The sequence below is a fragment of the Dioscorea cayenensis genome, chromosome 8 (assembly GCF_009730915.1).
Source record: "Dioscorea cayenensis subsp. rotundata cultivar TDr96_F1 chromosome 8, TDr96_F1_v2_PseudoChromosome.rev07_lg8_w22 25.fasta, whole genome shotgun sequence".
Taxonomy (NCBI): Eukaryota; Viridiplantae; Streptophyta; class Magnoliopsida; order Dioscoreales; family Dioscoreaceae; genus Dioscorea; species Dioscorea cayenensis.
The window spans coordinates 3577575-3603169 of NC_052478.1; the positions used below are offsets into that span (position 1 = coordinate 3577575).

Below are 25595 nucleotides of genomic sequence, written 5' to 3' on the forward strand. Positions count from 1 at the left end.
TCCATAAACTACACAAAAAATCAATTTTAGTGTGGGTTTGACGAGGTGTAAACATTATCCTCATCACTCCATACTTCAACCCAACCAAATAATTATTTTATTTATCAGCTCTATACCAGCTCCTCTCTAGTTTATTTTTATCTTGTTTTTGTATTATATTTATACTGAAAATTCTATACCAGCAGCTCCATCCCTTTTATTCCAATTCTATACCAGCCTGATTGTTCTCAAAAACAATCAAGCAGTGGTCCAACAATGGCAGATCAGAGCGAAGGCCAAGCTCGGAGAGTAAAGTTGGGAAGCCAAGGACTAGAGGTATACCAAACACTCACTCTGATCTACCTCTTTCTTCATCCTTCCATTCTCTTATCCAATTTCCACTCATACTACTATTACTACTGCTGGTATTACATTTGATTTTATTGTTGGTATTGATGATGGCACTGTCAGGTATCCAAGATGGGCTTTGGCTGCGCAGGTCTTAGTGGAATATGGAATGCTCCACTCCCGGAAGAAGAAGGTATCCGGGTTATCAAGCACGCCTTCAGCAAAGGTGTCACCTTTTTTGACACTTCTGATATGTATGGCCCTTATACCAATGAGATTCTCATCGGAAAGGTTTCATTTTGTTATCTTCAATCACTCTCTGTTGTCTTTCACTTGCAAAGCAAAAGATGAAACTTTGTGCCTTTTTTGTTGAAGTGTTGTTGGGGTTTTTGCTGTGCTAGGCTCTGAAGGAGTTGCCCAGGGACAAGATCCAGTTAGCAACCAAATTTGGTATTGTGAAGTATGATCTTGATTCTGTGGTGATTAATGGCTCTCCGGAGTATGTCAGGGAGAGCTGTGAGGCAAGTCTCCGGCGTCTTGATGTGGATTATATTGATCTTTATTATCAGCATCGTGTTGATAAGTCTGTGCCAATTGAGGATACTGTGAGTGATTTTTGTGTCTTTTTGGTTAGCTTGTTTGTTTGTTTGGATTGCTTGTTGTTTGATTGTTGGATTTCTTTGTGTGTGTTTTTTGTTAGATTGGGGAGCTGAAGAAGTTGGTGGAGGAGGGGAAGGTGAAGTATATCGGGTTGTCTGAGGCGAGCCCCGACACCATTCGTCGTGCTCATGCAGTGCATCCTATCACTGCTGTGCAAATGGAGTGGTCTCTTTGGACTCGGGATATCGAACCAGAGATTGTTCCTCTCTGCAAGTATGTTAGCTTTTGAGTTCATTATTCAAAATCCTGTTTTTTTTCTATACTTATTCTGCTTGATTTTTCACATTTTGTTTGATTTCTTATTGCAATTGCATTGTTGTGCATTTTGTGGCTTTACTACTCGGGTGATGATTTGCAAGGAAAAGAATTAAAATTGCCCTCCTGTGTTTCACTGAATGAAGAAACTAGACTGATTAGCTAATTTTAAGAGAAAAATATTTTCATTGCCTTGCTTAATCATTAATATTTCTTGAACCAGAACACAAACCTGTACTGTTTGTATATGGGCATTTTAGCTTATTGCAGTATAAGACCTTTCCTTATTAGTGGATAGAACTGGAGGGTGTTATCTGGTTATCATTTTGGATGTTCAATGAGTTTTTGCCACATCGATGAAATTGGGCACAAATTACACATGCAATTCATTTTTATATGCAGAGAACTCGGAATAGGTATTGTTCCATATAGTCCTCTTGGTTCAGGCTTTTTCGCTGGCCGAGCAAGTGTAAAAGCTCTACCTGAAGGAAGTCCATTGGTATGAAATTTATTTCAACATACCCTTTCTAATAACATGATACTCAACCAATTTTAAGAACATTCATATAGGATGCAAGTGAGCTTATTTTGTCAAATAAATTTCATCTTTTTATCAGACACTTTATTTTCCCAAGTTCTCTGGAGATAATCTGAACAGAAACAAAGTTTTATATGCCCATTTAGCTAAATTGGCTGCGAAAGCATCAGTGCACTCCCGGTCAGTTAGCTTTAGCTTGGCTTCAACATCAAGGGAGCGATGTGGTTCCAATTCCAGGTATTCTTGTTAGTTTTCAGTATATTCACCTTAATTGCATCATCGAAGCATTTTCATTTATGACCTTTATTAAAGATCATCGAATTACCAATTACACATCGAAAGTATGTTCTTTTGATCTAGAGGTACCCTCCCTTAAATTATTGAACTTATTTAAATGCCCTATAGTTTCATATTTGTTACTTAGACAAGTATGAATGATGATGTTAATTACTAGTTTAAATGACTTTTCTTCTTGGAGACTTAATTTTGAGTTTCTAGATTCACATATGAATTCCAAGTTTCTCTTCAATTCATTGTTGTTATGTTTGGACATATATAACATCATATCATGCTTCCGCATAATATTATATTTTGTTGCTTGGAAATGCTCTAGGGACTACAAAAATTAAGAATCTTGATGAAAACATTGGATCATTGGATGTCAACCTTACTGAAGATTACGTGAAGGAAATTTCTGATGCATTCCATGTGAATGAGGTGGCTGGTGATAGACTTGTGGAACAATTTGCACCACTCTCTTGGCAATTTGCATCTACTCCACCAAAAGATAATAAAGCATCAGTGTAAAAGATAGTCAAATGCCCTGTTGTGTGGGTTTGCGTGTAATAATACTATGATTTAAATGCAGCTGTACTACTGCAACTCTCAATAATAAAAGATCTGTGGCTTTTCTGTATTTATTTGTTGTTTAAATTATGGTTTGGATGAGAAGGTTCAGTAATTGTGAAGGTCGAATCATTTTATCTTTTAAAAGAGGATGCGTTTTGTAAGCAGGTAGGAACTTTTTTTCTTTTGTGTGTGTTGGGGTGGGGGGGTGGATAAAAACACTGGAAGAATCCTCTAAAAAGAAAAAAGACTATGTTGGCTATATAGATTGCAAGCCCTTCCTGTGTCAAAAGAAATGGAATGCTTTCTTTCAATACAATGGCACACTTCTTTACCCAGCTTTTCAGAGCAATTTCATCAATACTTGAGACTGATGAAAAACATAAGAAAAGAAGATTAAAACAAATGAAATTCAGAGTTTTTCTTATGAGTGGTTGAATTGCAAAAATAAAGTAAAATAAAATACTATGGCGGGTCTTGGTCAATTCCTCCCTTTCGCACCATAACTACTGATGAAAGACTTACAGCTTTGTTTTATTACTGTTGTCAAATAAATGCAAAACAAAGCATCAGATTTGACCAATTAACTACAATGATTAATTAAACCTTGAAAGAAAATTTACTCAAAATTATCTTGCTATTCAATATGAGACCTCTACATTCTGGGGTTACACTGATGAGTCGCACTGATATGAACACAAAGAATGAGATGAATATTTCCTGGTATTATGTACACTGGTGCTCCTGATCGATCATCCGGATGCTCAGTATGAAAAGCTTGTTTGAATAAAAGGCAGGTGATATTCGCTTTACACATCTAATTCACCAGACTGAGTTTCCTGCAGAGAAGACGTTCATGTTGATAATAATAAAATAAAGATAAAACTAAAACTAAAAAATCTTCACTCCAAAGACATCTCCTCAAAAAAAATAAACAAAAATAAAAACATTATCCAATAGAGAGAGAGATAGCATGGCCAAGATGGCAAGATGGACATCAACGGATAAATACTATTTTAGTTATAAATTTCCTATATCCCTTTTACATACAAACAATACTGAAAACAAATGGTTCAAACAAAGGTTTGGCTGAGGTGACTGATATATTATCCTAATGGACATGAAATACAAACAGATGACCTATATATAGTCAATCCACATTATCAGATATAGACTTGCGGAACTAGGCATTTGCATACATTTGCCATACAACAGTAGTGGGATAATCTAACAGTTGCAATTCTAACACAAGTCACACCAGTTGCGTAAGTATGATGAACTATATCCACCAATCATGTCATCACTTCATCATTTGTATTACCACATTTGTGCCTATATTAAGCTGAAGTAACTTTGGCTATTCAACATCTTGCCCTATCTCTAGAAAGCAATAAACAAGTACTTGTTTTGCTGTTGAAATTTATAGAGGAAAAGAAAAGACTTAAGTCAGACTTATAAAGCACATTCTCCAACCTAACACCCTGAAATTATCCCATATACAATTTTTTTTTTTACAAAATTTACTTATTTAAAGACATATCTCCTAGTTGTTTTTTGTAAAAATATTAATATTCATAAATACCTCTAACCAAACAACCATACACAACCCAAAAGATCAAGGATTTAGATTTAAGTAGAAACGAAGGCCGGCCAAAAGAAATGTAAATCACATAAATATTATAAAAAAAAAAGGTGTGCTTTCATACAAGAGGCCCTTAAAAATCTCCATCTCAATCTATTCATTTAATAGGATGCCCAAAATTTTAACAATTAACCAATGAAAGCTAATAAGAGTAATGCTTGTCTAAATCTTCCTATGGTTCAACTATAAGAGTCTGACCGGACAAGTAATATATGCTTGTAAATGGCATTAATTAATAATCAATTCCAAGTTTACATAGTACTTCAAGAAAATGATATCTATTCATCTTGTGGTTCCACCCCTAAAAGAGCACACGCATAAATGTATCAACACAAACATGTTCAGCATACCAACAAACACATAACATGCATATGAAGATACATATAGACAGTAACTGCGAAGTTTAACTACATATTTCAGCAATCTGTTCAATCAAAGTATCACCATGAACTACACAAAATATAAATTAACTAGTAGAAAGTAAAACAAGCATTCTCTCAACAGTACTTACATATACAGGTTGATCAATTGGGAACAAAGTTATGGCATCAAGATTGAAGGAGAAACTGAATCACATGAAAACATTTTAGTCAGAGAAAAGAGAATATTAAACATATATAATGATAAGTGAATTAAAGAAACTAAAAAGCAAATAGGAACTAATTTGTCCAAATTCAAGGAGAGATTCTTATTTACGGCAGTATATAAAGACAAGTGAATTAAAACAACTGAAAAACTGTCAAGGAATCAATCAGAAACATGTCAAAGAATCAGTCCAGGATTATATTTCCATATTAAGAAAGATCGTAACTTGGGGCTCAGTATATATAGATAGGAGCCTCAAATTGAGCATACTAGTTATGTATTCCTCTCATATCAATATATAGGTCTGGAAAACCCATTGGGGAAGGACAATTCAACTCATTCTTGACCTCTTGCTTTGCATTTTTTTTCCTGTGGGATTCTTGTCAATGGTATATGAGATTTGTCTTTAAAACTCATCTAAGGTTTCTTTATTGGCTGTATCTGCTGCTGTGCTCTAGTTATTACCTCAACTATCGAAGTATGGTTTGTCTGCTTGATCTATTGGTCATCAGATTGCAGATCTCTTCCAATTTGAGATCATCTTGCTTTTGTGGACCAGCTACAACTTTGTCTTGGTGTTGATCATCTCTAAGGTAAGTTTTTCTTTGATGTTTACAGCTCCTATTCCAGTCATATCATTTCAGGAGCACTTGTCTTTCTTTTTAATTTAATTTTATTTTATTTTATTTTGGGATTGCCAACCAAAATCTGCCATCATTCCTATTTTGTTCAATGGTAAAAATTATGTTCCATGGGAGTTTACCTTGTAGTGTTTTATTATGGACCAAGAACTATGGGGTAATGTGGACGGGACTGAAGAAAGCCCAAAACAAAATTAGCATGCTAGTTTTCAAACGGCTTGGCAGAAAAACAATGCAAAGGTTATGAGTCGCCTTGGCAGAAAAACACTTCTTCATTCTTTTGTTCCTAACTTTTTAAGATGAGGTTGCAACAACTGCTATTTTTTTTCTTAATCAATTGACAAACTACTACTGTTCTTACAAATGAAGCTCCCACTATAGCTTCTTAGATGCCTTTTGTTGTCTCTGCTTTGTTCATTTCACTTCAAAAGAGCGACATAAGTTGTCTGCTCAATCTGTGAAATGTATGTTCCTAGGATATGTTGTCCACCAAAAGGTTTTCATTGCTATGATCTTGCAGCCAACCGAATTCATATATCTCAAATATTGGTTTTGTTGAAAACAATAATTTCCATGATCACCCTTATGTTTCTTCACAAGTTTCTACCTTTACCATTGTTCACTGATTTTTCATTGTCATATGGTCATTTTATGCCTGGTTTTGTTTATCAAAGAAGAGCTCATCAGGATGGCCAAGCTATTGCTCTCATTGCTGCTTCCCAAAAAAGGCACATATTCCACTGAGTCTAGTCTTGACAAAGATCAGCTTACACCTCTTCATCACTTGTCCAGAATCTCTCAACCACCTGACTATTATGGTTCTATGTAGTCCACATTGTCTTCTATCTCTGTTCCTGCTTCTTACTCACATGTTTAAACTATTCCGAGATATACTATGGATAAAAAGTTGAATGCCTTGGTAATCAATGGCACATTCCTTGTCCTCATGGGATCAAACCTAGTAGGTGTAAATTAGATTTCACAATAAAGCTCAAACCTGATGGCCCTTTACATCAATATAAGACACGTTTGATCGCTCTTGGAAATAAGTAAAAATATGGAGTTTATTATCATGAAACATTTGCTCCTATGGCCAAAATGACTACATTTTGTACAATTATTGCTGTTGCTGCTTCTCATTCTTGGTCCATATATCAAATGGATGTCAAGAATGCTTTTTTAAATGGAGACATGCTTGAAGCAGTCAATACAAAGCCTCCTGATGGTTTGGTTGTTCCTTCTGGTAATACAGTTTGTCAGTTACACCAATTCAAAGCAAGCCACAAGAGCATAGTTCGCAAAATTTTGTGAAACTATTCTTTCTGCAGGAATTTTTACCAAGCAAATATGATCCTCTTTTTTTTTTTTTAAATTGTGTTTGTGTGTGTGCGTGTGTGTGCATGTCCAAGCGTGCAAACCTCTTCTAATGGACTTATGATTACTAACAGTGACTTCAAAGGTATTCAAAACATTTGAAAGGCCCTCAAACAGTCATTTCAAATGATAGATCTTGGTCACCAACAATATTTTCATAGGCAAGAAGTCCATCAACAAGAGGCAGTGTCTTAATCTGCATAAATATCTGCACGATTTAATTGCTATGTCCCAACTGACTAACAAATCTACTGTACATATACAGTGGAAATTAGTATTAAGCTTACAACTAATGAAGGCAATTTGCTGAATGATCCTACACTATATAGACATGTCTTATCTACCTTTATTCATGCTAATATCTCATATGCTATTGATCTTAATATTTATAGCCTCTCCATAACATTCCCCTTTGGCTATTGTTCACTGGATTATATAGGTATCTCAAAGGCACACCCAATTGTGGACTATTCTTTTATAAAGGCTCTTCTCTGAATTTAACTGCATATGCTAGTGCTGATTGGGGAGGTTATCCAAACACTCACAGATCAACTACCAGTGGGTGTATGTATTTGGGCACATCACTTATTTAATGGAAATGTAAAAAACAGGATAGTGCTTCCATATCTTCAGCAGAAACTGAGCACAAACTTATGTCTTCTGCTTGCTCTGCGATTGGACAGTTTCGTGGATTACTTGGTAAAGTTGGCTTTCCACAATCTTCACCTATGTCTTTGCATGCTGATAACACTAGTGCTGTCAAGATTACAAAGAACCGTATTTTTCATGAGAAGGCTAAGCATATTGAAATAGAATGCCATTATATAAAACAAAAAATCAGAATATGTTTGATAGACGACTAATATCTCTTCCTTATCTTCTTTCTCAAGATCAACTAGTTAATATCTTCATAAACGCATAAATCGTCATCATCTTCTTACTAGCGAATTATTGCTGGTTAATTCACCAACATCAATTTGAGGAGTGTCAAGGAATCAATCAGAAATATGTCAAGAAAACTATCTAGGATTATATTTGCATATTATGAAAGATTGTAACTAGGGCCTCAATATATGTATAGATTGGAGCATCAACTTGTGCATGCTATTTATGTATTCCTTTCATAATAACATATCGGTCTGGAAAACCCTTATTGGGGAAGGACAATTCAAATCATTCTTGATATCTTGTTTGGGATTTCTTTTCTTGTGGGAATTTTGTCAAAAACAAGTAGGAACCTATTTGTCCATATCAAAGGAGAGGTTTTTATTTACGGTTGTTATTTCTTCTCATCTTTCCAAATCATTGTGAAAACTTATTACAAAAATATTGCTTTAAGAAAGAATAGAAAACAACAAATTAGTTTTTAGACCACAACAAAAAGCCATTGCTTTGGGAGAAATGAAATGAAAAAGAAAACAGAAAACATCAACGATCAAAAGCAAATATTTGTGAACTCTTACGAAACTCTTGGCAGAAATCAAAATACATAAATACTATGCTCAGTCTTAGACATTAAGATGACCTGCATATTAGTGAGGAAACTAATAGTATTCATTGAGAGACAAAAAAGTGTACAGCAGCAGAATTAATATTTGCGAAGAAGATGTATAGGAAATGTAGGGCACTAATACAGTGGGGACATTAAATCAGTTAACCAGTTGAAGTTAAAACTCAAGCTTGAACTGGTTCAGGTTTTGATCTGATAATACTAAATATTTTAAAGTTGAGATCAGTATTGAAAACAAGTCCAAGATGGGTACCTATCGAACACAACTAGTCGCCAGACATATGGAATAAAGAATTCCTCAGGATGACTTTCTTGCTCATAAGTGAAGCGTAACTGATTGAACATCTGTCAACACAAAGTCAGCAGAAAGAGAAACCAGATCAAGTATGTCACTTTTCATGGGTTCAGCATTGATACGAAGACTTGCAAAAACTATAAATAAAAAAAGATGCTCACCTTCATTCCTTCACCACGCCATGATCGACAATTTGTAATGATGACTTGAAGGACTTTGTCTACAGACCATTCACCCTCCATTTGCTGCATATCCATACGACTATTGAAGAAGTCTAATACCTGCAAAATAATTACATTACAAACAGAGCATGCCAAAACCAAGTATACATTTTCAACTGAACATACTAACAAACCAAAAAAAAAAGATATAGAAGGAATACGGTATATATGTTTTCAATCAGTTCATTGAATCGTGGGTGATTCTTGAAAGGTTGAAAGACTTCCTGGCGATGCATTATCGCATATACAACCTGTTTAGAAAATGGGAAAGAACTAAGATTTTAATCAGGTTTCATCTATCACATTATTCATTAGAACAGAAGATGCTGAAGTTATAAATTATTACCTCAGGATTTCGTGGCAAGGCATATGTAAGAATTGCATTGAAAATTTCCAGAACAATTCGAAGAAAATCTGTATAAATGTGAAGCTCTGGTGACTGCAAGAAATTATTCAGTAAGTAAAAGAATACATTAAGAGTTACAAGAAGAGACAGCAGCATCTCAGATTCAAGAGGCTTAAAGTAAAATAGTTGGAGATCAAAGAGGAACACCATGTCTTCTTTTGTAACGTTCCCTTCAAATTGGTCAGGTGCAATTTTAAGGACACTATCATCCATGATATCAGTTAATTTGATATACCTGAGGAGAGGACACACAAATTAACATGTACGTCATTCCAATAACATGATATTACTCAATATTTACAAAGAAAATGCCATTAAAGTTTCAAAGAAAGAAGCATACTTGCGTGAGAGCATATCAAAAAGGCTAACCAGCCTCTGAGATGCGTAGGCACTTAACTTATGAACATGAGGAGCCATGTTTGCCAGAATAGCAAGGCAGTTTGTATGCAAGTACACGTCCTATGATATCAACACAATATGAGAAAAATAAAAGAAAAGGCAAGATGCATAACAGCTCATAGTTGGGAAATATCACATGGATAATATAAAATGCCTTTGACGCTGTCCATAACATATATAATATCTTATTAAAACTTATGAAGCCAGATGCATCCACACATTGCAGATTTTGTAAAACTAAGTCAATTGTATGACATTAAGCTAATTACGAAATATTGAAGTATAACTATGAAATTTAAGAGTTATGCACTCTCGACGAAAGGTTCTTAGCTCATTGGATTTAAGAAAATTATTATGGGTAAGTAAACAATCAACTAATGTCCCATTTGAAGGGAGCAATTAAAAGAAAAGGCACTGCAATTATACCCGCAGCTTAGAGAGGTTATACTTCACAGTCCTTATTAGTATCACAACCATCAGAGAACCAAGAGAGGTCTTATGCAGAAGTCGCTCTTGATACCAAGGAACACTTTGAAGAATCTGCATCAGAATTTTTATTATCATCCGAAAAAAAGAAAGAAAGAAAGAAAGAAAAGAAATGAAAAGAAACCTTACCAATTTATGAATGCTTGCATTGAAGGATGAATCTTGACTCAATATGAGAAGGACAATTAATAACATATAGATTTGATTGGGTGTCCTTTTTGAAGCGTTATAAAGTGTTTCCAGAATTGGCATTAACTGTTGACAACATTGACAAAAGGGATCATTGAGTACATTATTGCAGGCTTCAGTGTTGTTGCTCATATATGACAACTTAAAAAATGATTGTCTCAAAAGTCATAATTATGCACAAACGGAGTGGAACCAAATCATCTTTAATAAAGAAAACATAAGGATAGACTATGCGGCACTGTTCTTGCTTCAGTCTGAAACAGGAACGATGCTCCAAGTTGAATTTAACTCAATCCTCAAAGGTCAAAAGTTATGAGGTCAAATTTATAAACCACATTGATCAGGAAAATACATGCTTACCAATGTATCCAAGTCAGTGCGCACCAAGACATATTCCAGAAAATCAGAATTTCCATGGACCAAAGAATATAACAAGAGGACAGAGCTTTCACCATCCAAGCACCTGCAAGCAAAACCAATTAGGACATCTTCACGTAAATTAATACACGCAAACATAAGATTGTTCCTTAGTACAAGATTAGTGCTCCATCATACAAGAGGAGATTGACCACAGAAAAAGAGTCATAACGATTTAATGGACGACAGGAAGACAAATAGTAGTGATAGCCTTTCTGGAAATTTTGGTTAGCTGTATCTAACTTCTGAAACATTTCTTCTTCTTGCACACATTCTAACAAATAACAAACCAAAAAATCCACCAATTAAGAAGCAAGAAGCATATGTCACACTTTAAACCAAACAATGAGAAAATAAAAAATTGTTGGTGGCATGAAGTGCGAAGAGAGACTCAAGACAAAAAAAATGGATGATTTCCAATATGATATTTTGTAGCATAGTGAGAAGTTCATATTAGGTTAACCAACAATAAATCTCTTCATTATTGTCAGCAGACATCTTTCATGACTCAGCAAAATGTCTAATGGAACTGCTGAGAAGCAAAACAGTTACGAACTCAAGTGCTTTGAATTTTGAATGTTTAAATTTAATTAACAATTAAAAAGGCAAGAAATTAAAATCCCACATTTAGATTGGCTGCCAAACCTGATTGAAAAGTCCACTAGTTAACCATTTCTTGAAAAGTTTTCAATGGCTTAGACAAGGTTGGGCCCCTTGGACAATGAATATGGAAAAAGTGTGAGCGGCAGGAGAATAAGGTGAGATGAGTTGTTATGGCACAATTGAACTGATAAGTTTTCAAATAACATAGCAAGAACTTCTTAAAAACATATTAGAGACAGAGGAGGAAGCCTCTACTTCTCAAACCCATCCAAATTATTTTAGAAATCTAATCATTAAAAAACATAAATAGATATATTGATATAATACTCACAATTGTCAAAAGAAAGAATGGTAAGCACAATTTATATATTTCATAACCAGAGCAGAGCATATAAATGCACAACGCAAGCCAAATAAAAGTTATGCTTACAGTCCAAGAGTGTCAAATAAGGAGGCAAATGGCAATCTCACAACTGGCCCGCTTTGTGCATTCCCCTCAATATCAACACGATCAACTGCAAGAAAAATAAGTCAAATTCAGGATTCAAGCAGATAAGAGGTTAAATAGACAGAACAGCTACGGCCTTACATTCAACATCCCTCACGCTATTCAATGCCTTGCAGTAAGGATTTTCACAGAAGTATGTCTCTTTCATATACGAGTTACCGCCAATAGCCTCCACATTAGTTTTTGTGATGGACGCATCCTCAATAACGCACTTACGATAATGAACGAGGATGAGCAAAAGAAGTAAACTTTTATCAGCCAAGGGACTTCTCAAACCTTCACCGCTTGAACTAACAAGGTAATTGAATGTGTAATAGGGCAGTAGAACAAAATTGGCTGCAATACAAAAATTAAATAAATGGGATAAGCATATTTTGCAAAATAAAGCAGAAATAACAACTAAATCAGTTAAATTCCTTTGGGCAATAGAGAGAGGTCAACCGCTCACTCCTTGAATTCATAGGTCACATGTAAAAGGTTGTTAAGTATTTTTCCCACTTTTAAACACATAGGCTTGATTACATGTGGATTAAAAAGGCTTTCTTATCACCAGAGTCATGATCTAATCATCCCTGCTAATAAGGAAGGAGCTATAAGCCAAGACAAGTCAAGTATGAACTACACATATTCAAGCCTGTGAGGATTGACTCCATATCCTTAACAGAAAGAAGTTAACTAATAAGACACAACTAAAAGCAAATTCAGTAATTTCTTGGTTGATATAGAGGGCTAAATAAATGAAACACTGAATGAGAACAGCCAAAAACCACAAATCAACAGATGTACACAAAACTGATGCTGAATATCAAGGAGTTGGATCAATAGTAATTTGAGTGCTAGCTGCCAAGAGAGGCTTGTGAAACAAATCTGATTAATTGTTAGCTGATTTCTGCAGCTTATCAGGAATGTAGGTGCCAAAATGACAAGGAAATAAAATTTAGTTAGGGATATAATGTTTTAGTCACAAGAATGGCATGTGAATGAAGCAATGGAGTTTTTCTAAGATAATGTGGTTTGTGATGAAGGCAAAAGCATCAAAAGAATTTGGAAATACACACTAAAGGGTGAGATAACCGTACCAGCAGCAGAACTAACTCTTTGTAATACACCAGGCTGGCTTCCTTCAGGGAAAACAGGATAATTTGAACCATTAAATGGAACACGTGGCCTCATGATAAAATTAAGCAATAATCTGCGAACAACAGCAGCAACCACAGTGCTCTCCTGCATCACTCAGAAAATGCTATGATGAGATGAAACCATGAAAGATGGGTTTGAACAAAAGAGTCGCAATTAAAATCTGAGGACTTTCATAATCACCTGAATCATTGCTGCGTCAATGAAAGGATGCACATCCTTCGTACCAGGGGATGGCCCAGAACGAAGCTGAGTGGACATGGCCACGAACATCAAGTTCAGAAGTTCATGATGCAGGAGGCATGAGTGAGGACTTGCCATAAAGATATATTAAAAAATCAGATGCACAATAAAGTACTCTACTTGGAGACATGAAGGCAGCAACCAAAAAAAAAAGTAGAAGATGAAAAGAAAAATCAAAGACAATTACCAAAACATACCTTACATCTGACGCACCAATATAACTTAGCACACCCCGCATAAAAAAACTCTCTATGCTTTGGTCTAAAACAAAGAGAACAAGGGAACATAATGATGTGCGGTTCATCGTCAGCAACCTACCTAATATATAATTAACTCATAGAGACTAAGGCATAATAAACTACACAGAAATAGAATTTTGGCATTTTTGTGTAGAAAGTATCCTCTGCTTTCTATTTCTTTATTTTTTAGCGATTTATAAATAGAAAATTAATAAAAATTTCAATAATCCTTTCAAAATGAATATGTGAAGCTAAAATAAGACAATAGACCAAATAAAATGAATAAAGAAACAAATAAAATTTAGTAAAAATAAAGTCAGAAAACAAATAGACTTTTAGCATGAAAACCGCATAAAGTAGCAATTAGCATTGATTATTAGGTGTGACTTGCTTTTAAATGCTAGGAAATAAAGAGATAGATATGAGCAAAAATGACATATAATGTAATGTTTATGAGCTTATAAAAATCATAAAAATTTTACCCGTAGGAGAGGTAGCATGAATCTTCGTATCTTCATCAAAACTGAGACATAGATCTTCAAATTTCTCACTTTTTGAATTTTCAATGATGTACTTAAGAAACACAGATGATATGTAGGTAGCATTCACAGCCTTCTTATAGCTAGCTGAGGAAGCAGTAGAACTTGACATAGAGTCTTGCAAACATAGAACCAAATGAATCAAAACCTTCCCAAGATGCCTTGTGTGGTGATTATTCTGTGCTGCAGATGCATATTAATAAATAAACAGGTCAGTGAATATAGGCAACTGACATTGAATCAAACAAACACAGCACATAATCATGACTAAGGTATCAATCTCAATTGAAATAGTTAGATAAAGATGCCAAAAACATAGAGACTTTTGTGAAGTCACAATGAAGGTAGGCTATTTCACGTAGGACTTCAACAAAATGATGAGTCGGCACTATGATTTTTCTAAAATCTAAAAGCCTAACCAACCTCATGACAGAACCTTGTGGATCAGTGGGCACTGTAGGCTTCACTTGGAATATGCGGGAACGCCTGCAACTTTTCTTTAAGTTTGAGATTACAGCATGCTTTAGAAATCCAACTGCAAAGTTTTATGTCTAGCAAAAGATGAAGGAAAGTAATGCATGCAAGTTTCTGTGCAAAGCTGAACAAGATGATTCCCCTTTCTCCTTTGTTTTAAGTTTGAGATTACAGAATGCTTTAGAAATCCAAATGCAAAGTTTTATGTCTAGCAAAAGATGAAGGAAAGTAATGCATGCAAGTTTCCGCGAAAAGCTGAACAAGATGATTCCCCTCTCTCCTTTGCTTTTTATTTATCTTCGAATATTCCCAAGTTAATATATTTTATTTCCTTGAGGGTACAGCAGGACTCAACAAAGGATTATTAGCATTGTTGACAGAAGAAATAATATTTGGAAAATGATGAAGTAATTCAGGAATCAATATATTCTCTGCAGATCAATACTAACATCACAAATTAAAAATGAAGGCCTACCCTAGCATTCCTATGAACTAATTGTAGGCCACAACTGTAGTTGCAGATTTAGTGAAAAGGTCAGCTGGGTAGCATCTCCATTAACACTCTGACATCATTTCTTGCTATGTACAAATACACTACCGTATCTTGTACACAAAATCATCATTTTGCCAGTTCGCAATTAACATGAGAATGAATTAAGAAAAATTGAAGAACAAATGCCTTCAAATTTTCTTATCAGAAAAAGAGCTTCAGCAGCACTCAATAAAATTTTATCATTCATCACCATTGCCACCCACAATTCACCTAACTTACAAGCATGAGATAAAATATATGCCCATCTACTTGGAAACCTGATGTAATACTTGCAACAAAAATCAATAGTGCAGGAAGATAACCAATCAGCTGTATTGCCACAAGACATCAAGTGCTTGAGTTGCTGGATGTATACATCCAGAATACTTGTAATAATTGAATTCTTTACAAAAATTACTATACACTCAGAACACCTCATACTCAAACAACTTTAACCCTACTTACAATTAGAGGGAAAAACACTAATCAAATTAGGAATTCTTTATATCATGACTACTTCCTATTCACCAGAAATGATAAGACATACCAACAATGCAGGCAGACATTTAAATCTCTATATCATCCATGCTCCACATAAGATCAAATCCAAGAACTCATACAAACAACTAAACAAGCTTTTCCAACAAACAGCCACACATCATTCAGCAAGAACCCTCATAGTACCCATCAAGATTCAAAACACGAGATAAAGATCCAGAAAAAACTCACCGAGCATCTCGCACGCGTGAAGAATACGGTCATGGGGCCACTGGACGGTGAGGGAGAGATCAAGCAGCTTCTGCCAAAAGTCAGAAGAAACGGGGTAAGCCCGATTGCCGACAAACTCCCCGATGAGGTACTCCGCATCCTCCTGCCGCAGGTTCCCACCGCGCGGCGTCGACGGCACGCCTCCCATTGCCAAAAACTCACCAAGAACTCGCCGGAGAAGGCTCAACGCCGATGATCAATGGAGAGGAGCTGAGATCTAGGACGGCGAGGACGGAGGTATGGATCTGAGGAGATGGGGCATCGAGAGACGAGATCGGGGAAGGGTTTAAGAAATGAGAGACTTGGGAACGAAGGTAGGAGAAATCAGGACGAGATTTTTCATTTTCGTTTTGGAAATTTAATTAGTCTACCGAACCGACGCAGAGGCAGAGCTTGTGCACCGTTGCACCAAAAGACGAAAATAGCCTTGAGATTAGATCTGATTTGATTTTTTTCAATTTTAAGGGTATTTTGTACTATATGTGTATATATTCAAATGGGTTGATTTTTATGCTTTACTTGTATATTTCTCACACGCGCTTTTAAAATCTTGTGATTATTAATTTTGATTTAACCTTTTCTTATGTTATCTTGTGGTTTACTATTATTATCATAGATGTTGTTTTAGGGTTATTTCAATTTATTAAGTATTGCATAAATTATATGTTTTTGGGTAAAATAATAGGGAGAGAAAATACATCTTCCTGACTTGAATATTAAAATTAAGGAGAAAAAAATAATATGGAGAAGTAAACCTAAATATACATAATTTTATTATTATCTTTTAATTATGTATTGAGAAAGAATTGAACTCTCCACTATAAATATTTTTTATAATAATATTAAATATTATTTAAAGTTTAAACTAATATTTATATTAGGAGAGAATTAAACTCTTCACTGTAAAAATAATAATATTGAATATTATTTAAAGTTTAAATTAATATTTGATTTAGTTGATAGGGTGGAAAAAATTATTTTAATCTTTGAATTATGCAAATTATTTTTTTTTTCAATAAAATACAATGAACACTTATCTGTTCTATGTATTAGCATGGAACAAATATATTTTTATTTTACGTGGATTTTAGAGTTGGATCCTCCCCAAACAAACACCATATCTATATATAAGAGACAAGTGTTTATTTTGAAAATTAATCTTATGATTAATCTTGTAACTTTTTAAAAAAATAGAAATATATATGTACATATAAAGTTTAGGTTTCCATGCCCAATTCAATCTACTAAATAAGAGCTAGTATTTCTTTTGATTAATGTTAATGTGTATATTCTATTTATCCGGCTTAATTTCCACCATGTAGAAAAAAAATTGTAATTAAATTCATTTTCTAAATTGATTAAGTACAGTTTTCATCCAAAACTTCCATTAAACAATGAAAATATATAAAATCTTTTTAAACAAGAGCCCTGACTTTGACTTAGAATAGCCTCATTAAAGCTAAACATCAATTGACTTGAAATCCACGCAGGGGCATTTTGGTCCTTAGATGGTGGTATGATGCTGACGTGGAGCGGCATTTACAGCTGTGTTTTATCCCTATTCTCAGTGGGTCCAATGCTTTTATTCTAATGACGTGTCAGATGATCCAAACCTTGGATTTTAGTACGAACGGTCAAGAGGGCGTGGCATTGATTTAAAACGTTAGCTCTTTTGTCTTCTTGAGGAACATCAGACCGCTTGGTATAAATTAATAGATGTTTATCACTGTATCCATACGTATTATATATATATATATATATATTTAAAAGAAAAGGTGATGTGTATTAAATTAAATTTCTTTTTTTTCCTAGCTAATTCTAATTTCAGTTTATTCATTTCTCATATTGGTGGTGTTATTATTAAATAATGAGAATGATTTTTAAATGAGTAAAAATGATAAATGATAATTTTGGAATAAAAATATGAATTTTAGGTTCTGAAAATAATTTCTATGCCAAAAAAATTACAGGTAAAAATCTACAGAATTTTTTTTTATTTGCAACTAAATGAATTTTTTATAGTTCAAAAGAATTTCAAATTATTATAAATGGTTCTTTTTAGTATTGATTTAAAGTTAACAAGCTTTTTCACTTATTAGGAAGGGCTATACATTAAATTTCGGTAAAAATTTCTATCCTATATCCCAAACACTTGAGAAGCATCTATAATAAACAAAAATAAAAAATAAAAATAAATACTTTATCATTTTCCTATCTGATTCATCATTCCAAAATATTAATTGCGAAATTTATGGGTACATCAAAATTTAAGCGATTATTTTTTCAGTGAAGTTAAGGTCATAAATGTTGCATGCTGATATACATGCATCTTGCATGATAATCACAAATTTAATTACTCAATCAATTGATGAATTTAATCTTGTATAGACCAACTTGTGAATAATTGTTAAATCAAGCTAGCAACCTATTGATTTATTAAGATTATATAACCTATGGAAGGTATTGATGTCATGGGTTTGACCCATGCAAGATGAGGGATATAAATGTATGAGATATTAATTCCACTCTTATGCATATCTTTAACACTTGGTTATCCAGATTCTTAAATATATATTTATATATATATATATAAAAGTTGGCTCATAGATTTTGTTTTATAATCCTACATTCAAATCTATTGACTCAAAAAAAACACACATATATATAGGCAATTTGACAAGAAAAACAAGGTCAAATTTTGGAATAGTATGAAAGAATACATAACCAAAAAGCTATAAACCAATTTCCTTTATATGTGTACTGGGCTGAAATGAGGTTGGATTTCATGGACTGGGCCAGAATTTGAATAAATTTTTATGTTCTTCTTGTAATTGCAAATGTCATCCAACCAAGTCAAGTTAATCAAGTTGAGCTCAAGCTCAAGTTTATTTAGAGTTGAGTTGAGCTCAAGTTTTATTAATCTAACTTGACTTCATACCATTGAGTTGTTTTAACCTTAACAGATAAATGGATGTATGTATGCTTGTATAAATAATTAATTTTTGTTTATAAATTATCAAAAATATTTCACTGAAACCCTTTGAAATAAAATTTATTGTTTAATATTTTATTATTTACTATTAATAAATTATAAAAGAAAATAAAAAAAGTATTTATTTTGTAAATATTAGATCACCATACTAAATAAGATTCATTTAAATTGAACTCATATGTTTTAATTATCAAGGTATGAATCTTAACTAAAAACTCCATTTTTAGGTTTCAAATTTTTCAATCAAATTTAAGCAAATAAAACTTGAGCTTGACTCAAGAATAAAAAACACTATTTTTTTTTAATAAATAAATCACAAATTTATTGCAAGCAAACATTAAGAGTCACAAACAGGGGAGCAATAAAGTGTATAAAGCTTTGCTAGAGGTAGAAACAATAACTGACAAACAAAATCAAAAAACACACTAAACAACCAAAAAAACGCAAACAAAAAACTTGGGCGAAGAAAAAGACTCCGCCAAGAGATAAAATAATTTAATTTAACAAACTAAAATATATTCAAGTTCAACTCATATATTTATCAACTTTCGAATATTTTAACTCAAGCTACCATTATATTTTCAAACAAACAACCTTGATCAAACAAATGAAAAATAAATACATAAAAGATCAATGATTTAACGTAAGTTGATTTTTTTTTTGTACAATGTGAACATGCCACTTGAAACACACACTTTTAATCCCTTAAACAAATCTCAATCTTTTAAATAAAAAAATAAAGAGAGAGAGAGCTTGTAGAAAAATTCTCCATGTGCATCATAAGAGGAGAAAGAAGAGCTAAGAAAAGAGAAAACCAAAAATAGTTGGGAGTTATAACTTTGGTCAATTCTTTCAAAGCAAGAGCACTTTGTTTATATTGCTACTTTTGCAAAGGATGAGGTCCATTGTCTGAATGAGCAAAGCCACAGGAAAAAAACACAAAATAGTGGGTGTTGTGATTATAGATTTTGAGTGATAAGATCAAATCCTCAAAGTCAAACAAAGAAGCATGTCTTCAGAGAATTGTTTCAACATAGTGGTGCTTTTTTAGTCCCATTCAGTATGCCAGAAGTTGCCATTTGGGCCTCTGATGCAAGCTTGAAATCACACTTTGTCCAACCAAATGGAATTCCAATATTCCTTGCCATCAAACCACTTAAAAAAAAAAAAAAAAAAATCTTTTGCTTTGCTTGTCCAAATCCAATTGTTGGTTGCAGTGGATGTCTATTCATGTGTCTATTTTCTGGTATGCTAAATCATTAGAAACAAGGCTAATTTGAGTGCAATGTGTTGCCACATTTGTTTTAATTAATAACAGTGATAGAATCACAAGAGGGCCCTTCATTGATATTTTGTTGAAATCTTATTGCTTGCCAATATCTCAATGAAGAAGTAAATATTATTATTTTGTTGCATAAATGGTCCATATCAAGAAGCATCACACGCTTGAATGAGGCAATAATTTGTGGAGCCTTGATAACCTATTCAAATTTATCAAATTCAATGTCTGTGAGTCATGATTAGACCTGATTTTGACTCTGATTAAATGAATGAAACTGGCCAGACTGCATAATTGATCAATCTTGGATTTTCTGCTAAAAAATACAAACCTTCTTCACAAGATGAAATATAGCTTTGTTTACATGATGTTTCTTGTATACTACCCACCAACCAGACATAGGTAACTAAAATTATCAAACTATTTTTACTGAAACCCAGACAACTAGTTTAATATCTGTCACTTAAGATAGGTAAAGCAGAGGTCCCTACAAAACACACTAGCATTGCAATTCTCCCAAGTAACTCAGTCAAAGATTCTTTCCTAGGATTAGATAGTGAAAGATGAGAGACATGATTCAACCTTGATAGATATATAGAAGCAACTCCAACACAGGCACAATGAAAAAAAGGCAAATCAAGTAAAGAAAGAACCCCACCACTCTAAATTTGATCATCCTTCCCTTTCTTCTTTACAGTGGGAAGAGATTGGAATCAATACACAATTTCACAATTCACTCAATTCCATGAACATTCTTGTGAGAACCTCTTGCTTGCTAGCTTTCAGCTGGGCCATACCATTGTCTTCATCCCATCCACCTCTAACTCTCCAGCTAGCACAGCTAAGCTTGCTCACCATTGTCAATACTGAGCTGTACTTAATAGTATCAAATGATACGCCGTTTATCACCGATGATATCGAGTAGGCGGCAAACGCCTTGTGTCCACATATCGTATTCCCTCTGACTCCTGCACTCGAATTCAATCACTCTCCGTTCGGCTGTCCTCAGCCCGAAATACCTCCGGTGCTCCCCGCCCTCGAGTAAATGCCGTCCCTGGCCAAGCCGGGACATCCTTGCATACCTCTATAACAACATCTGCAGAAAAAACACAATGACTTTCAGTAAACACTATCAAATGCTGCCTGAAAGGAATGCAATTATTCAAAACTCACTCTTTTTCTTCTTAGTAATTGTTCCAGCAACATGCCTGCTCTTCATTTTAAGCATAACCTGCAATAATAACATTAATTTGAGATAAGAACAACAACCAGCACATTGCACAAAAGAAAGGATTAAAAAAAAAAAACTAGTAATTACCTGCCCCATTCGATTAATGTAGACCGAAACGATCTTCCAATGAAGTGAACCTGCAAATTCACAAACATTATAAGTATCAATATGAAACAAAATTAGAAGAAATTCATTCATCTTTTAACTACAATGATTCTCGGACCTTTTCGGGTTCGTTTCAGTAATTCGGTTCCCCGGGCCAGGAGTTCTTGACTACAAAGCGTAAGAAAGTTCTCATCAGCGGCGAGTTCTCCGCTCAAGCTCTCACCATCATCATTGCTCAAACTCTTCTTTTTTTGCTTATGGTGGTCACCATTACCATTGTTGTGATTGTTTCCAATATAGTTTGCCATTCCCAATCCTCCTTTCTCCACTGGTATCACTGCCGCCACGTTCCACACCTCCTTCAACGCCCTTGCCTTCAGCGTTGCTGCTCCTCTCAACGCTGACAATCAAAATCACAAGCAAAACACTTCACACGGGCATTTCAACAAACACATCAAGGGCATGACTTGCTGCAATACAGTACCAGTTGCAGCGGCGGCGGTCAAGGTGACGACATCGCTGGGGCTTCGCACACTGACGGCGGAGCCGACGACAGCGGCGAGGTGGTCGCGTTCGGCGCCAAGAGCTTCAGCCGCCTCCACGCACTGTGCTGCTACCAGCGTCGCCGCCGACGCCACTGCCATGTCGGTGCGGACAGCACGGTCGTCCTTCCCGGACGCCGACGTGGCTGCGGCTGTCGCCGCAGCGATGGCTGCCACGGCGGCAGCCACACCGGCGACCGAGACGGCGGCGTGGAGCTGCGCATTATGGGCTCTCATCTCTTCCTTCTTCTTCTCGCGCCGGTCCTTGAGCCACCGGCCAACTGTCTTCCCTCCGCCGGCGCGGTACGGCGGTTTCGTCGCCGGCACCAACCCGGCGTTGATGCTCCCCCTGCAAAACTGCACGACGGAACACGCATCACGCGTGAGAGAGAGAGAGGCTAAAAAGACGACTTTGCCCCCAGGGCTAAAACAGTCATATCAAGTGACAGCGCAACAGAAACCGCTGTGTTTTCGAGGAATCAAAGCTTCTTCTTCTTCTAAATATTTCCCACAAAGGACAAGATCACACACACACACACAGAGAAACAGAGCAAGTGGACAAAATATAATACAAAACAAAACTCATTCCCGAAATACACCTACTACTTCTCATTTTGTACCCAGAATACCCCCGTCCTTTAGATTATATCCAGAAGATCTTTGACTTTGACTGAGGCTAAACTACAGGAGACAAAATCAAGCCTCATCCCAGTACACAAGTTCCGGGGATACTTTGGTAATAAAAATCAATTAGGGGTATTATCGGAAAGTCCTGAAAACACAAACACAGCTTTATTTATCACGCTGTCTCTGTGTGTGTGTGAGAGAGAGAGAAAGAGAGAAATAAATTGTCAGGTGTTTTATTGGGAGAAGATAAAGAAAGCATCTATTTCTTTCCTATATTTTATTCCAACAATTATTATAATTTATAAACAAAAATAAATAAATAAATAACCTAAATTATCTTTAAAAATATATATATTTAAAAAAAAACACACACACACACATATAATAAAACACCTTAACGTCGTCCATGTCTGAAGGTGAGACTGGAGGACTGTCGGTAAGGGAACCACTGTTCTGGCCACCATTGAGTGGTCCACTGCTGTGTGAGAGCCTCCCTGATGTCAATGGTGACACTTCCTGTTAACAGATCATTACAAATTACTCTCTTTTAAGTACTCTCATTAAAAAACCATACAAAGATCACATATGTACAAATGAATGAATGAGTGGGTCTTACTGATTGGGACATGATACGTTCAAGAACAAGTTGAGAGGTGGCAGAAGAAGCAAAAGTGAAAGGAGTTGCCAGAAACCTGCAACTCTTCAACTTCAGCACAAGGGTCCTCAGGGATGGACATGGTTGAAGAAGGTAGTTGAGAGTTTAAAGCTTTAGAGACCTCAAGAGCAGAGACACTCCATGAACGAGAGAGGAACTCCATTGGGTCACGTGGGATCTCCGGTGGCCGGAGCACGTCGGAGCAGTGTTCTGCTTGTTCTTCCATGAATTATAAATAAAAAACAGAGAAGAGTGAGAGTGTTTTGTGTGTTTGTTTACTGAGGTTTGGGAGGAGAGAAGTGTAGTTGTTGTAGGTGTTTTATAGGAAGAGTTTAGAATGTCAGAAGTGAAGAGAGAGAGAGAGTGGTAAAGATGTGTTTGATAAGACCTGCACTCTGAGAAACCTGTGAACATTGTCTCCCTGGTCTCTCTCTCTCTCTCTCTCTCTGTAATAAATTTGATAGTGTTTTTTGAGAGAGAGTGGGAAGAGTAAAGTACTGAAATACCCTTCTTTGTAGTTGGAAAGTAAGAGGGTGTTGTTGGGAAAGCAGTGATAAAGAGAGGAAGGAAGAGGAAAGAAGAAAGAAATAAGGAAAGATGGTTTGTTTTGCTTTGTGGGATATTTGATTGAAAGTGGCTGGTAAATTGGTAGTGCATGGGTTGTGGCTGGGATTAGGTTGCGTTTTCCAACGTGGCTATTGCGTTTAGTCCATTGTGTTTTGGTTTGGTGGGACCATGGAGTTAAACTTTGTATTTTTTAGATGTGAACTTTGGCTTGGTGAAAGATTGGGTGGATTGGAGGCTAGTTTTGTTGGTGGGTCTAGCCATTGATTATTGGTGATGGTACGGTTGTTTGCTCATGCATTTTAATTGTTGTAAAAGTTTTTTTTTTAGTTAAACTATTCAAATATTTTTTTAATTTAAATTAGCAAAAAAATTATATTAATCTATACATACTATTAAAGTAGATGTATAATCTACTTCAAAAGTATTTTAAAAAATAATTTTAAATTTTTTTAATAATATTTAAGTTTTTATTTATATAACTTATAATATTAGTAATTAAAAATATTAATTACACTTAATTATTTAGGTAATAAATGTTCATAAATCTTTGAAATCCAAGGTATAAAATAGTTTTTATGATAATAGTTGTTTAATTATATTATTTTATATATGATATTGTCTCAAAACTCTTAAAAAAAAATTTTAAAAAGTCGGATGCGAAGGCGGGAAAAATACTAATGAAATTAAAAAGTAATCCCAGCTCAATGATAAAAAAATACCATTTAAAATTAATGAGAAATGATAAAAGCTTTTGCTCTTAGTGTCAAACATATCAAATTTATACTTTAAACTATTTGTAAAGTTTGTTAACATATAGGCCACAGAACACACTCATACTTTGAACATGAATGTTTACCTCAATTCCCACAGCAAATCCATGATGATGATGTCTCTACATTGATAAACTAAATTGGTTCCCCAAGAAAAACATAAATTATATATATATTTCATCTATTTTGTTTTTAAGTGAATGGAATGAAAGATCTCTCTTCAAGACCAATATTCCAATTAATATATGCTGGAGTTCTCATTGCTCTACAAACAAGAGCTATCAAAGTGCTCAGTTTGGGAAGTGGCAAAGGATGAGAGAATCACATCTATTAATTTATGGGACCATTTTTTATTGTTCAATCTTTAGATTCTTTCTAACTTATTCTGTTTCTTGTTTATTCTCTTGCTGTGAATCCAGTGACAGTCTTTTGTTTCCACATTCCATACAAATTTACAAATTTAAATGTGGGGACTAAAGGTGAAAAAGGAATTCTTCTCTTTGTCTTTTCCTTTTCTTTGGTTTTCTCTTTATGATTAATTTAATTTTATAATCTTAACTCAAGTAAATCACACATTTTAATTAAAATATTAATTAAAATATCATTCATGCAATACAATAGTTTTTTTTAATAAATACCACAATAATATATACAATCAAAAAAATATATGTATAATCAAGAATTTAATATCCAGCGGTGCATTCTTAGACGATATAAGATTTATATTAAAATTTTATATCAATAATTAAAGATTCGTTATCACCGATGCATCTAATCTAATGTTTTGCTTTTAAACAGTAGAAATTTTATATTAATATTTTTTTTTACGGTGGATCAAAACTGAAGACCCACTAAATGATGAAATGATAGAGTATATTGTCCGTATTGTTTTCTCTGATGGATTTATTTCTTTATTAAATGATGTAATGATAGCGTATATTCTATTTTATTGTTTTTAACTTGCTTTTAGCTATTTACCTCGAGGTAATAAAC

The 25595-nt window shown here is 34.6% G+C and overlaps 2 protein-coding genes and 1 pseudogene across 2 annotated transcripts; 1 reads left to right on the top strand and 2 right to left on the bottom strand.

The window, feature by feature from the left end:
- The first annotated feature begins 101 nt into the window (after positions 1-101).
- Positions 102-2700, top strand: LOC120267896 (annotated as a pseudogene).
- Positions 2701-3257: 557 nt separating this feature from the next.
- LOC120266926 (dymeclin) lies at positions 3258-16180 on the bottom strand. Its single transcript, XM_039274580.1, has 18 exons — positions 15796-16180; positions 14004-14243; positions 13480-13543; positions 13223-13352; positions 12982-13126; positions 11984-12238; positions 11825-11909; positions 10735-10837; positions 10315-10440; positions 10126-10239; positions 9641-9759; positions 9448-9535; positions 9241-9333; positions 9056-9145; positions 8835-8954; positions 8632-8723; positions 4780-4834; positions 3258-3465 (listed from the first exon to the last, which is right to left on the bottom strand). The coding sequence occupies exons 1-18, from the start codon at positions 15980-15982 to the stop codon at positions 3436-3438; spliced, it is 2136 nt and encodes a 711-aa protein (XP_039130514.1). The 5' UTR covers positions 15983-16180; the 3' UTR covers positions 3258-3435.
- Positions 16181-20746: 4566 nt separating this feature from the next.
- LOC120267569 (VAN3-binding protein-like) lies at positions 20747-23708 on the bottom strand. The gene is given in 9 exon segments (XM_039275248.1): positions 20747-21159; positions 21161-21201; positions 21279-21336; positions 21424-21473; positions 21560-21841; positions 21926-22340; positions 23004-23126; positions 23227-23292; positions 23294-23708. Coding segments are annotated over 9 exon segments (1401 nt in total). The 5' UTR covers positions 23492-23708; the 3' UTR covers positions 20747-20991.
- Between the last annotated feature and the right edge of the window lie 1887 nt (positions 23709-25595).